This window comes from Lucilia sericata, unplaced genomic scaffold (assembly GCF_015586225.1).
Source record: "Lucilia sericata isolate MDLA Ls3-8-SP2 unplaced genomic scaffold, ASM1558622v1 Contig002938F_arrow, whole genome shotgun sequence".
NCBI lineage: Eukaryota > Metazoa > Arthropoda > Insecta > Diptera > Calliphoridae > Lucilia > Lucilia sericata.
In genome coordinates, this window is record NW_023996594.1 from 1 (window position 1) to 15,101 (window position 15,101).

Below are 15,101 nucleotides of genomic sequence, written 5' to 3' on the forward strand. Positions count from 1 at the left end.
CAAAGGTCTAGATCCCGAAATAGAAACTTTCCAATTAGTAAGCCTCATGCCTTTGCAATTTGTTAAATTAAATTTCTTTCGCAAAAAGAATAGAAATATTATGCGCATTTCTATTTGTGGTGAAGAGGAGAAACCTATGCTATTTGAATTTGGCGGTCATCTATATAAAAGTGTAAGTTGGCGAAATATTTTTAAAATTAAAAATCTAATTTGTTTTTTTTTAGCTCTTCTGGAAAACTTGGCGTGAACGTGTTGCCACTATACGTCTCTTACATCCCAATCTTTTTCACATCTCCTGTTCTTCACCCTTTTCGAGTACTGATGTCCTGGGCGAAGAGGAACTTTGTTATGCTCAGGTGCATGTAGACTCGAATTATTCACAATCTTCGTGGAGGAATTATTCGACCAGTTGTAGTTTGTTGAGTCAATAGTTTATGGGATAAATGTAGAAATTAAATTTAATAAATGTATGTAGATAGTATAGTAACATTTACCATAATTATTTATTATATCGAAGAAACCACAGATAACTATAGGATGTTGATATAAAAATCGATGAAAGATTTTTCTATAATATCGATTAGACGTTTATTAAAAAGTGTAACCGATAGAATTTCGCATATATGTATATTTTATTGTCCACACGTTCGTTGGATGGTTGGTTGGTTGGTTAGTTAGTTAGTTAGTTAGTTAGTTAGTTAGTTAGTTAGTTAGTTAGTTAGTTAGTTAGTTAGTTAGTTAGTTAGTTAGTTAGTTAGTTAGTTGTTAGTGTTCGTTAGTTCGTTAGTTAGTTCGTTCGTTCGTTCGTTTCGTTCGTTCGTTCGTTCGTTCGTTTCGTTAGTTCGTTGTTCGTTAGTTTCGTTCGTTCGTTAGTTCGTTCGTTTGTTCGTTCGTTCGTTCGTTCGTTCGTTAGTTCGTTCGTTCGTTCGTTCGTTAGTTCGTTCGTTCGTTCGTTCGTTCGTTCGTTCGTTTCGTTCGTTCGTTCGTTCGTTCGTTCGTTCGTTCGTTCGTTCGTTTCGTTCGTTCGTTCGTTCGTTCGTTCGTTCGTTCGTTTCGTTCGTTCGTTCGTTCGTTCGTTCGTTCGTTCGTTCGTTCGTTCGTTCGTTCGTTCGTTCTTTCGTTAGTTCGTTCGTTCGTTCGTTTCGTTCGTTCGTTCGTTCGTTCGTTCGTTCGTTCGTTCGTTCTTCGTTTTCGTTCGTTCGTTCGTTCGTTCGTTCGTTCGTTCGTTCGTTCGTTCGTTCTTTCGTTCGTTCGTTCGTTCGTTCGTTCGTTCGTTCGTTCGTTCCTTCCTTCCTTCGTTCGTTCTTTCGTTCGTTCGTTCGTTCGTTCGTTCGTTCGTTCGTTCGTTCTTCGTTCGTTCGTTCGTTCGTTCGTTCGTTCGTTCGTTCGTTCGTTCTTTCGTTCGTTCGTTCGTTCGTTCGTTCGTTCGTTCGTTCGTTCGTTCGTTCGTTCGTTCGTTCGTTCGTTTCGTTCGTTCGTTCGTTCGTTCGTCGTTCGTTCTTCGTTCGTTTTCGTTCGTTCGTTGTTCGTTCGTTCGTTCGTTCGTTCGTTCGTTCGTTCGTTTCGTTCGTTCGTTCGTTCGTTTCGTTCGTTCGTTCGTTCTTCGTTCGTTCGTTCGTTCGTTCGTTCGTTCGTTCGTTGTTTCGTTCGTTCGTTCTTCGTTCGTTCGTTTCGTTGTTCGTTCGTTCGTTGTTCTTGTTCGTCGTTCGTTCGTTCGTTCGTTCGTTCGTTCGTTCGTTCGTTCGTTTCGTTCTTCGTTCGTTCGTTTCGTTCGTTCGTTCGTTCGTTCGTTTCGTTCTCGTTCTTCGTTCGTTCGTTCGTTCGTTGTTCGTTCGTTCGTTCGTTCGTTTGTTCGTTCGTTCGTTTCTTTCGTTCGTTCGTTCGTTCGTTCGTTCGTTCGTTCGTTCGTTCGTTCGTTCGTTCGTTCGTTCGTTCGTTCGTTCGTTCGTTCGTTTTTCGTTCGTTCGTTCGTTCGTTCTTTCGTTCGTTCGTTCGTTCGTTCGTTCGTTCGTTCGTTCGTTCGTTCGTTCGTTCGTTCGTTCGTTTCGTTCGTTCGTTCGTTCGTTCGTTTTCGTTTTCGTTCGTTCGTTCGTTCTTCGTTCGTTCGTTCGTTCGTTTCGTTCGTTCGTTCGTTCGTTCGTTCGTTCGTTCGTTCGTTCGTTCGTTCGTTCGTTCGTTCGTTCGTTTCGTTCGTTCGTTCGTTCGTTCGTTCGTTCGTTCGTTCGTTCGTTTCGTTCTTTTTCGTTCGTTCGTTCGTTCGTTCGTTCGTTCGTTCGTTCGTTCGTTTCGTTCGTTCGTTCGTTCGTTCGTTCGTTCGTTCGTTCTTCGTTCGTTCGTTCGTTCGTTCTTCGTTCTCGTTTTCGTTCGTTCGTTCGTTCGTTCTTTCGTTCGTTCGTTCGTTCGTTCGTTCGTTCGTTCGTTCGTTCGTTTCGTTCGTTCGTTCGTTCGTTTTCGTTCGTTCGTTCGTTCGTTCGTTCGTTCTTCGTTGTTCGTTTCGTTCGTTCGTTCGTTCGTTCGTTCGTTCGTTCGTTCGTTCTTGTCGTTCGTTCGTTCGTTCGTTCGTTCGTTCGTTCGTCGTTCGTTGTTCTCCTGGTGCTGTTTGCCTCCGTCCTTTTTCTCGCCTGCTTCCTCGTTTGTTCCTTCTGTTCGTCGGCGTCCCCCGCGTGTCTCTCTCCTGCTCTGATCTTCCTTACTTCATTAAACGAAATGTTAATAATTTTTTCGTTTGCTTTATTATTTTTATTTCTTTTTAATTATATACATTTTGAGATTTTATTGCACATAAAACTAAATTATATTCTGCTTATAATTAAAATTTATAATAAAATGTAATTTTTAACAAAAATTTTCTTAAAGAAGCATATAAAAACAATGGTAGATATTAAAAGGCCAGGCGAAATAATAATATAACAATTTATAATACATTTAAGCTGAAATTAGCAAAAATATACTTTGTGACAACATTTTTTAGGCAAATTCGAAATGCTTCCGAAATTTCACTTTTTTTCAAAACATTCTTACTTAAACATTAACCAAACTTAATCGATTTCTCGGTAGATTTACTACTACTGGTGCCATTACGATTACCATTCTTTAAAACCAACACCTGTCGTTCCAGAGGCACCATTCACCGCCCGATTATTTGTTTTCGTTAACATTTCCCCCGAATTATTATCATTTATGGATGATTTTGTAATTTCTTAGACATTTCCTCTACCGAAAACCATTATTGCCATAATCCACACTTTGGCGTTGTTGTTGTTGCAATTGCTGCTGTTGCTGATGCAAAGGACAATTACGCTGATGTTCGGTATATGAATTGCCATTGGATTTGCGTAGATTTGCACGTGACAGAGTACTTGTAATTCACTTTGTAAGGCCTCATTTGTAGGTGTGGTATCACCTGAATCTCTACCTTTCTTTTGCGTCGTTAGAAAATCGAATTTTTCTGGTTCTCTTCTCATATTGGAAGGTTGGCGGTATTCTCCTATGGTAACAGTACCCAAACGTAAAGTTTGTCTATTTGCTTGAGTGTTGTTGGTGGCAGTGTTGTTGTTGTTGTTGAAACCATTGGTAGAGGCAGATGATGATTTGTTGGGTCTGCTGTAAGTGTCATTGCCATTGTAAGTATTTCCATTTTGAACACCATTTGTTAAACGTTCAGATGTTGTGTTATTGTTGACTTTATAGGTGTTGTTATTGGTCATCTGTAGAGGCTTTAGGGAGGGTTAAGAATTTCTTTAATATTATTAATCATTTTTTACAAATTGTTTTTTCTTACCGGTGGTTTTGGTATATGACTATATGTCTCCTGTTTGTTTGGCTCTCTACTGTCCAATGTATCATTTTGCTGTTGTTGTTTTGTTTGTGTTAGAGAGTTTATTTTAGGTCCTTTAGATCGACAGGTACCAGCATCATCCAATATTGTGGTATTTAACAGTGCCTCCTTTCGATCCTGCAATGTAATAAAAATAAGAGAAGTAGTATTTTAGTCAATTAAAAAAAATCTATTTTATTTAAAATCTATTCTCTTCTCCACTTATAAAATTGTATAAATAATAAGTTTTAAATGTAAATTTAATATTAACCACCAGTTTACTATAAAAAAAATCTTTAATTGAAGAATCATCATTTCCGTTTAACTGTAGAAATATCTTAGAAATCTTTCACAACAATATCATGTTTATTTATATTTATAAAAATGTTTTCTGATAAACAAAGATAACGGTAAAATTAACTAAACAATTACATTACACTATGACATAAAATAATTGGAACACACACTGTTTTTAATTAAATTAACTTGTTGTTGTATCATTTGTTACCAAATATTTAGTCATTGTAATCATAACAACAATTTTACATTTAATTACATTTTAATTATTTAATTTTCTTGTTTATATTTATAATTTTTGTTTTTGTAATGAATAAAGCGCTTAGACATTGTTTGACATTGCTTTTTGCTTGAAATGTTTCGATTTAGATAAAATATTTTTTATATTTTATTTAATCAATTAATTGAGAAATTTAAGAAATTTCTTGTTTACTCTTCAAATAAACTTTCCATTTCGTGTGACACATGTTTAATAGCTTTAATCTTTTTCGACACTTTTAAGACAAAAGAGGAGAAAAACATGTAAAATACGCAGTTTAAACAGATGTTTACGAAAAAAATAACACTTTTGTTCAGAAAATAATTTCGCTATACTATTTAATCTGCCATACGAGGGTTTGTTAAAGTGTCTGGTTTAAACGATTTTCTAGAAAAGACCACATATAGGGGTTAGAGAGAATTATAGACCGATATTGATCGAGACAAAGAATGAAACCGGTATAAAATAAGTCCAGTGTATGATTACCGGTTATAAGTTCAAAACTTTATATAATAGAGACTTGTCAATTTATAATGAAAACTATCAAGTAGGTGGTTGCTTAATATTTAGACCAATTTCTTCCGCTTACAGTAAGTGTCTTGAATCTTAGAAGAAACTATTGGCATCACTAAATAAAATTGCATTTTATTGCTAAAACTCCTACATGCGAAGTAGTTAAGTCCCCATATATTAATGGCAGGGCCCTCGTTTAATGAAATTCATATATTATTCCTACACATAAAACCCTCGCACACACACCTGATCTTTCTCAGATGTGCACACATAAATAAGAGGTGGACTAGGTACACGACTCTCTAACGAATATGCATGTTGCTTATTTATGATTAACACACAAATATGTTGTTAGATGTTGTTGTTGCATTTAATAATTTGTGTAGCAAGTCTATTTGTTGTTATTGTTGTCTACATACCTCATAAGTACTCAAAGTTACCAAACACTTTCCACCACGAGCCGGTTTCATTGTTGCGTGTAACGCTGATGATGTTGCTTCATTGTCAAAATAATTTTGCATTTTTTTGCCGTGTTTTTACTGCAACTTCTTGTAAATTTTTGCGTTTTTTCAAGAAAATTTTCTTTTTTTTTTTTGTTAGTTTTTCCTTATGGAAGATGTTTTAAATAATAAAGATTATATTCACAGAAATTGTTAATAAATTATTAGCCGCTGTTTGTAACTGATTTGTTTTTTTGCACGTTGCTATTCCACCGCACCATTCAACGTTTTAAAATAAAATAAAAATTTATATTTTTCTTAACGCACTCACTCTATTGTTGGGCTGTTTGACTATTGACTGTTTGATCGTTGGTTGAGTTGGTTGTGGTGGTTTGGTTTGGTGGCTGATAGCTAGTTGAATGGCTATTGCCACTTTATGGTGGCAATTTGCAAGAGTGTGTGGGGAGATTGGTTGGTTGTTTAGTTGATGGTATGAGTAAATATTAAAAAACAAAAGTACTAAATTAGTTAGTTGTTTGGTATTGTGTTTTTTCCATTATTATTTATTTTTTTTTTTTCATAAAAATCTATTGACAATTTTGCACAATATATATAGACAATCTAAACAAAATGAGACAACAACAGTAATCAGTGAAAACAGATACAAAAAAAAAAACAACAACATCAAAGATAAGATAAAATTTCTGATGCAGATGTTAGTACACTGCTACGAGTACTAGTACTCGTAAGAACCTAAAAATATTATTATTTTTTTTTAATTTCGTTTATGAATCATCATCTTTTTTGAAACCTCTATATGTTTGTTTTAAAACAATAACAATGGTTAAGACCCTTTATATTATAAATATAATATTTGGCTCTTTCGTTCGTTTTGTTCCGTTGGAGGGTCTCTCATACTCTCTGACATCTCTTAGTTTTTTTTTTTTTTTTTTTGTGAAATCAATATGTAATAATCGATTAGCAGCGATAGTAAAATCTACAACAAAAGCAACAATAATGTGATCATAAAGCCAGATCTTTAAAGCGTAGCTTATAGATTAGTAGACTTTTAAAATTTATAACAAAAATTGTTAAAACTTGCGAGTATTAAGGTCGTATAAAAATTTCCCAATCGACACCATTTTTATAGAAGATTATAAAGAAACTATATTTGGTCAAGTTTGACCCTATAAATATATTATAGTATAGACTAGAGTCTGGTCTATATTAAGGTCTATAGACTAGAATGTAGTCCGGTCTATGTTTTGGACAATAGTCAAGATTAAAGTTTGGACTAAAGTCTTGGCAATTGTCAGTCCTATAGTCTGGCCTAACGCCTAGACTACAATTTGGTTCATAGTCTAGACTATAGTGTGGCTTATATTCCAGCCTATAGGATAGACTGTAGTCTATCCTATAGGCCGTGGTCTATAGTCTAAACTTAAGGGAAGATTATAGTCTAGTCTATAGTCTAGACTATAGTTTCGCTTAAAGTTAAGATTATAGACAAGACTACAGACCAGTCTTGTATAAAGTCTGATCTAAAGTCGGGACTGCAGTCTAAACTAAAGTCTGGTATATAGTCTGGTCTTGACTTCTGTCTTGTGTTTAGTCTAATCTGTAATCTGGTCTATAGTCTGGTGTTTAGTCAGTACTAATGTTTATGGTCTGTGCTCTTGACTATAGCCTGGTCTATAGTCTCGACTATAGTCTGGTCCATAGTCTTGTCTATAACCTGGTCTACAGTCTTAATTATAGTCTTGACTATAGTGTTAATTATAGTCTTGACTATAGGCTGGTCTATAGTCTTGACTATAGTTAAGACTATAGTCTGGTCTATAGCCTAGCCTTCACTAAAATCTCGTCTATAGTTTGGCTATAGTATCGTCTATAGTCTCGACTATAGTCGGGTCTATAGCCGCTACTATAGTCTATAGTCTCGACTATAGTCTATTTACTATAGCCATGACTACAGCCTACATTCTACATTCTCGTCAATAGTCTGGTCTATAGTCTTGACTATAATTTTTACTATAGTCTAGCATATAGCCATGACTACAGCATGGCCTACATTCTCGTCAATAGTCTGTTCTATAGACTTGACCATAGTCTTGATTGTAGTCCGGTCTACAGTCATGTCTATAATCTGGGCTATAGTTTGGTCTACAGCCTATAGGCTAGTGTTTAACCTGGTCTATAAACTGGTATACTGTATTATGCACTCTCGTCTTAACTATAGTCTGGTATATAGCTTGGCCTTGAGTATAACATGGATTAGAGTTTGGCTATAGTCTTGACTATAATCTCGTCTATAGTCTCTTCTATATTTTGGCTATAGACTGGTTCATATAGTCTATATTCTTGACTATAATCTTGTCTATAGTTTGGCTATGGTATGGTCTATAGTCTTGACTATAATCTTTGCTATAGTCTGGCATAGAGCCATGACTATAGTCTGGTCTACAGTCTCGTCAATAGTCTATAGACTTGACTATAGTCTGGTCTATAGTCTTGATTATAGTCCGGTCTATAGTCTTGACTATAATCAGGGCTATAGTTTGATCTATAGTCTATAGGGTAGTATTTAGTCTGGGCTATAATCTGGTCTACTGTATTATGGACTTTATACAATTCCTTTAAAACTCTGTACACAAGCAAAACATCGCAAATAACAAACATCTTAAGTAAATGTATAAAAATAGCAAAAAAAAACAGATTATTGTACAATATAAAGTTATTTATTTAACACCAACATTCGAAGTTTGTTCGAAATTCATGTAGTCGTGCCGTGTAATGGTACTGGGTACAAAATATTTTTCTGGTGCGAGTATCTACTACTATTTATTGCATGTTTTAAAGTTTTAGTATCCATAGTAGTTACTTGCTAAACAGAAAAAATGAAACTTACTACAAAACTACTTACTCTTACTTACAACAAATAGTCAAATAGTATGCGGCACAGTTGAAAAGTTGAAACTTTGCAATGGTATGGAATGGTGTGGTGTGGTATGGTGTGTCGTGTTATGTGTTGGCTTTTAAGGTCGTTGGTAAAACCAATAAATAAAATTCATAAATTAATAAACTCACAGAGATGAATGCACTACGAAAGACATACAGTATGATTGTTTAAATAATGTTTATAGCCGCGGATACAGGTGTGATGTGAAAATTATCTTTATAGTTGGAAAAATGAAACCAAAGCGAATGTTATTAAATTCTTTAAGCATTTTTGTGGTGACTTTAATAAAACCGAGCTTAGGGGAAAAAAAATAGTTTGAGAGAATTTGTTGCTAAAAAAAACACAAAAAGACCTTGACTTCAAACCCAGATTGAATGTCAAAAACAATGTTAGATAATGGAAATTATATTTTTGAGAAAATGTTTACAAATGTATGTAAATTGAAAGTTATACTCAGTCAGACATGTGGGTCTATAAAAGAAGAGAATAAGTTAAAGCTTTTAATTTCAGTTTTAGCTAATATTTTCCCACGTAAGCAGATACTTGTTTAAGTATCGGTTGTTTAATAATTGAGTTATTATAAATTTCCTCGATTAATATGTGTATCCGGAAAATTATCGGAAAAAGGATTTATGGTTTTATTTTTCATAAGAAAGTTATAGAAATATTAACAAGTTTATTCTGATAATTTTGAATTTATTTGAAAAATTTAGAAAAAATAATTGGGTTTTGAACTTTCTTAATGTTGCCCTTGGGTCCTCATTCTCAGTCTTATCTCATTCTTAAACAAACACCTAAAATTTAAGGTTTATATTTTAAGATCTTGTAAATAATAAAATCAGTAAAGAATATGGAATAAGATCTGATAATGAATTAATCTATGGTTTGGACTATAATCTAGACTATCTGGATTATAGTTTAGACTATGAATTGATCTATAGTTTGGCCTATAGATTGGACTGTGAATTGAACTATAGTTTGGACTATCTAGACTATGCATTGATTGACTATACTATTATAAATCGGGACTACAGTGCTTAGACTACAGTGTAAATCATAGATTGGACTATTTAGACTGTGGATTGATAGACTAAAGTATTAACTATCTAGACTGTAGTGTATATTTTAGTTTAAACTATAGTGTTGACCATAGATTGTGTATAGTTTTGACTTTCTGGACCATGAATTGATCTATATTCTCAGCTAAAGTTTTGACTATAGTAGGAACTATAGTGTGGTCTTTAGTTATACTATAGAGTCAACCATAGATTGGACTTTAGTTTGGATTATCTGGATTATGGATTGATCTATAGTCTGAGCAATAATTTGGATTATAGTATGGACTATCAGGACTATGGTGCGTACTTTAGTATAGACAGAAATGTAGACCCTAGTTTGGACTATAGATTAATTATAGTCTGGACTATAGTATGGTATATCTGGACTATAGAGTTTAGACTGTGGTGTCACCCATAGATTGGACTATAGTTTGGACTATCTGGACTGTGGATTATCTGGACTATAGTGTGGACTTTAGTTTAGACTATAGTTTGGACTAACTGGATTATGAAGAGATCTATAGTTTGGATTATAGCATGGACTACCTGGGCTGTAGTGAGGACTTTAGTTTAAACTTTAATGTAGACCATAGTTTGACCATGGTCCATAGTATCGACTATAGATTGGACTATAGTTTTGACTTTTAGATTAAACTATAGATTTTACTATGTATTAGACTATAGTTTTCACTATCTACAATTGAATCTAAAATACAGTGTATACTATGAACTAAACATCATCTATACTCTGGATTTTTTCTGATTTTATATTAAAATGACTCACATTGAACTTGTTAACACTTAAAATATCTTAACACTATTCAAGTCAATCAATGAAATCTGATAACCAATTCAAAACAGTAAATAGTGCGTGTTAAATTGATTTGTGTTTGGAAAAAAAAAAACAAGTAGTCAATACCACAATTACAATTGTGGGTTATTGGAAATGTAGCACGTGTTTACCACCAATTAAAATAAAATGTGTTAAATAATTAAATAAGTAATTTACTCAATTAAGTACTTTGACATTATAACTCCTATAAAATTCTTTTAAACGGTTCTATTTTATATTCTTAAACCAAAATTTAAATTACTTTCCTAACTTCCGAAACATTGAAAACATGATTTAAAAACTTACCCGATTTTCCATAGAATCCCCACTGCCGCCACATTCTTTGAAGCCGTTCTTAAACATGCGTTTATGGGCCTGTTTGAATTCATTCATTAAAGCACTGTGTTGATCATCCACAACATTGAGAGTATTATTGTTGTTATTATTACAATTGATGTTGTTGCTGCTGCTGTTGTTATTCACAGCTGCAGTTTTATGATCATTGCCATTCAATGTATTTGTGTTTAAATTTGTTGCTGCTGTTGGACTTGTTGGGTGATGATGATGTTGGTTGTGATGTTGTTGTTGTTGTTGATGATTATTATTGTTCTCACGTTTCATTTCGTATTGTAGTGGTTTCATTTCATTATGTGGAGCATGTTCTTTAAAGGCGGGAGGTTGACGTCTCTATAAACAAGACAAACACAAAACAAATAAATTCATTTTGAAAACACACCATTTTGTTTATAATATAAACTTTAATAAACAACAAAGTTATTTGATATTCTTTTATTATACAATTTGTCCTAATTCTGATTTCAAGCAGGGTTGTTAAATTTTTTAAAAATAAGCTTAAAATTTTGTGAATTTTTGAATACGAATAATTATTTTTTAAATTCATAGTATGAATTTTTAAATTTAAGGAAATATTTGGAATATTTTGCCAAAATTTCAAAATCATTTATGTTATATAATCGTTATATTTTTATTGATTTGCAAATCTAGTGTACAAATTGAATAAGTAATTTTATCCATTGAAATTTTAATATTCTTCAAGGATATTGAAATATATATAAAACGTGTTAAATTTTACTAAATATATCAGTATAGTGGGGATGGTATAATGGGCTTGTGCTGATGCTTGTAACGGTACAAAATATTGGTTCTAGATCCACCTTAAAGTACACTAATTGACTCAGAATCATTTTATGAACTATCTAAGAAGGCGGTTTGCAAGCTTACTATTAGGTGTACTAGTTCATAGAACTCCCGAGAACCAGTGCATTAGTTGATCGTCATCATTTTACGATCATCAAATCAGATACTCTAATTTAAAATACTTTCTGTTAGCCAGATTTTCCTATTGGCTTAAGTCTTTATTGATTTGGAAGAAATGCCTGGTTTAAGGAGACACTATTAAGCTATTATGCCGAGCTTTCATTCAATTAGAAGATTTCAAACGTAGAAAATTCAGTACTTCAGTAATTTTGGGTAGATTCTCAAACTTATAAACTTTTTAAAATAGTCCACAAACTAATCAATGAACTATAGTTTAGACTATACTATTCTATAAACTAGTCTATAGATCCACCTTAAAGTACACTAATTGACTCAGAATCATTTTATGAACTATCTAAGAAGGCGGTTTGCAAGCTTACTATTCGGTGTACTAGTTCATAGAACTCCCGAGAAAAAGTGCATTACTTGATCGTCATCATTTTACGATCTTCAAATCAGATACTCTGGTCATCAACACCAAACAGTTAGATTATCAGAAAGACAAAGTCGACAGTGATATCCAAAATTTGAGGATCAGTTTAAGCCACTAAAGATCCAACAGCCTGATCTAGTAATAATAAGAAAGGAGAACTTGAAGTGTAGATCTGATGATCAATCTGTTCAGTTTGATGATGTGTCCAGACAAATTTGTCTCTCATATTCTCAACTGAGAGATCAGATCCTGTATGCCGATCTATAAAAGTTATATATTGCTTCGAAAGTGTCGAATGTAAAATGGATACATTACAATAACCCAAAGCTAAAGAAATCGAATCAGATAAATCAACAATATGTGTTGCACCAACGTATTTGCCCTGTATTTCAGAGAACAAGTCCCAACAACGATGAGCTGCCGGTCCGGCGATCATAGGGGACAAGGCTCGATTATATGTCAGCTCACCCGCCTTCATTTCAGAACAGGTAACTCGAAATTAGGTCTTAAAAAAATCGGAAACGCAGAATACATAAGTATGTTGCCAGAAAGATGGAAAAAGATCATAACTAAAAATGGTCAAAAAATGCAGGTCTAGGGTTTCTTCCAATATGGTCAAATAGCCACAAGTTTCTAAATGCCCTTATTAGCGTAATTGTAACCATTTCGAATCGTTCAAACAACTTAAAAATACTCGACACTTAACTCTAAGTACTTGCAAAGTAAAAAATATATTTCAAAAAAGTTATACCACTTACCGCTTTTCTCTTCTTAAGTTCCTCTGTAATGGCACTTGAGAGACTGCCTCCATCGTTAAAACCACCAGACGATTTCTCACTTTCCATATTCAAATTCACATTTGAGTATGTTGAGTTATCGCCGGAAGCTGTTGTGGTCGCCGCTGCTTTATTCAATTTAGCCAATTGGAGATTGGCATATTGATAACGTTGCATGGTGGCAGCCACGCCACCAATTTTAATATCGCCCTCCTCATGAGGTGGCAAACACTTGTTGAAAGTATTGCTAGAAGATGACGTTGATGTTGCAGAATTTGAGTTCAAATCAAAATTGTATGAATGATTTTGTGGCTGATGCTGATGTTGGGTGTGATTTAACATGGCCATGGGTGGTGGAGGTGGTAATATATTGGGTGTTTTCGGTGTTTGATTAAATTTCGTTAGGGTGCCTTCCATGGCAGCTGGTTCCTCTCGGTTGTCTTTTTGTACAGGGCTCAAAGTTTTTCTTATGGTGCCTGTGCTCGAAGAAGGCGTGGCATTTTCCACAAATGTATTGTTTATGGAAGTAGCACCATTTTCGGATAATTTAATAATAGTTTTATTAATTTCCTTTTTAACATTTGTCTGTGTTGTAGAGTTCGTTGCGGTGCCGGTGTTGGAATTTTGTCTTACGGGTAAATTTGTTGCGGCCGTTAAGTTGGAATTTGCACTTCTTTCGGTTATGGATTTTGAACGACATCTACGCTGCTCATTGGCATATAAAGGTTGATTCCAATTTGCTCCATTTGAACTTTCCTCTCTGACGGCAGTTAATCTCTTTGATTTCACATCAGCCCAGCAGGGACTTTGATCTCCGGTTACTGAACTAGCTGAACTATTATAACCACTTGATTCTCCGGGAAATAGATCACAACCGGCCCCAGTATGCACTGTCATATCTAATTTATTTGAACTTTTCATAACTGCCACCGCCTCACTGAATAGTACATCTGAAAAATCTATACTATTTACCGTCAGAATTTGATCACCTGGTCTTAAGCCTGCCTCTCGTGCCACACTTTTCTCTTTTGTAAATTGTACAAATATTCCCGGTTTCCATTCGGGTCCCTTACAAATGCCCAAACCCAATTTGGTGCGTGGTGCTACATTAAGCACCACATTTATAACACGTTCACCTTGATTACGGCTGTGAGTACGTTCCGTACGCTCCGAGGATTGATAAGAACATTCGGAGGTGGTGGAACTAATACTGGGTGTCTTGACCACATTCCAGGTAAGACCATCATTTTCTTTGCTAAATTTTTCGAATAAATGTTAGATTAAATATAATCTCTTACCAATAACAATAATAATAACTCACTCTTTTACCAACGGCAACATGCCAACACTGCGTACTTTCAGTGTTAAACGTTCTTGATGGCTAACAAGTTGCACAAATTCTTTGTGTATGGCATCATCTATTCTGAATCCATTAATACGCAATATTTGATCACCAATCTGTATAAAAACATAAATGAAAAATAAATAACACTTAAAAATATTGTTTGTTCGTTTGTTTGCTTAAAATGTTTTGGTCTAAACAGTCGTCATTTGGGTCACATTTGAAGTTTGTATGTTGATCATTTTAAGAGTGAGTGGTGAGGTGAGAGGCTTTATATGTTAGTGTTTAAATTGTGCGTCACGTTTGTATATATTATGTTTGTTGCTGTCTAGAATTCTTTACATGACGCACTTTCTGTAAATGGTACGTGCAAGACCTTCCCTGTAAAAGTTTGAATTTTAACTTAAATATCGGACATCTGGCTAGTGAAAGTAAAATGTGTAAATATTATTGCAGTGTCTCATTGTTTGGCTGTTCTAATTTAAAATACTTTCTGTTAATCAGATTTCCCTATTGGCTTGAGTCTTTATTGATTTGGAAGAAAAGTGCCTGGTTTAAGGTGACACTATTAAGCTATTATGCCGAGCTTTCATTCAATTAGAAGATTTCAAACGTAGAAAATTCAGTACTTCAGTAATTTTGGTTAGATTCTCTAACTTATAAACTTTTTAAAAATATTCCACAAACTAATCAAAGGACTATAGTATAGACTAGACTATTCTATAGTCTAGTATATAGTCTAGTCTATAGTATAATCTATAGTCTAATCTATAGTCTAATCTATAGTCTAATCTATAGTCTAATCTATAGTCTAGTCTATAGTCTAGTCTATAGTCTAGTCTATAGTCTAGTCCATAGTCTAGTCTATAGTCTAGTCTATAGTCTAGTCTATAGTCTGGTCTATAGTCTAGTCTATAGTCTAGTCTAGTCCATAGTCTAGTCTATAGTCTAGTCTAGTCTATAGTCTAGTCTATAGTCTAGTCTATAGACTAGTCTATAGTCTAGTCTATAGTCTAGTCTATAGTCTAGTCTATAGTTTAGTCTATAGTTTAGTCTATAGTCTAGTCTATAGTCTAGTCTATAGTCTAGTCTATAGT

At 34.1% G+C, this 15,101-nt stretch overlaps 2 protein-coding genes across 2 annotated transcripts; one reads left to right on the forward strand and one right to left on the reverse strand.

Annotated features, from left to right (window-relative positions):
* Positions 1 to 7: 7 nt before the first annotated feature.
* On the forward strand, positions 8 to 462 carry LOC119614475 (the record flags this gene model as incomplete). The annotated part of the gene is made up of 2 exons (XM_037970597.1): positions 8 to 172; positions 225 to 462. Coding segments are annotated over 2 exons (372 nt in total), but the record flags the coding sequence as incomplete, so codon positions are not given.
* Positions 463 to 3,213: 2,751 nt separating this feature from the next.
* On the reverse strand, positions 3,214 to 14,213 carry LOC119614477 (uncharacterized protein DDB_G0286591-like). The gene is given in 7 exon segments (XM_037970600.1): positions 3,214 to 3,359; positions 3,362 to 3,716; positions 3,782 to 3,955; positions 10,482 to 10,862; positions 12,645 to 13,917; positions 13,984 to 14,120; positions 14,205 to 14,213. Coding segments are annotated over 7 exon segments (2,475 nt in total).
* Between the last annotated feature and the right edge of the window lie 888 nt (positions 14,214 to 15,101).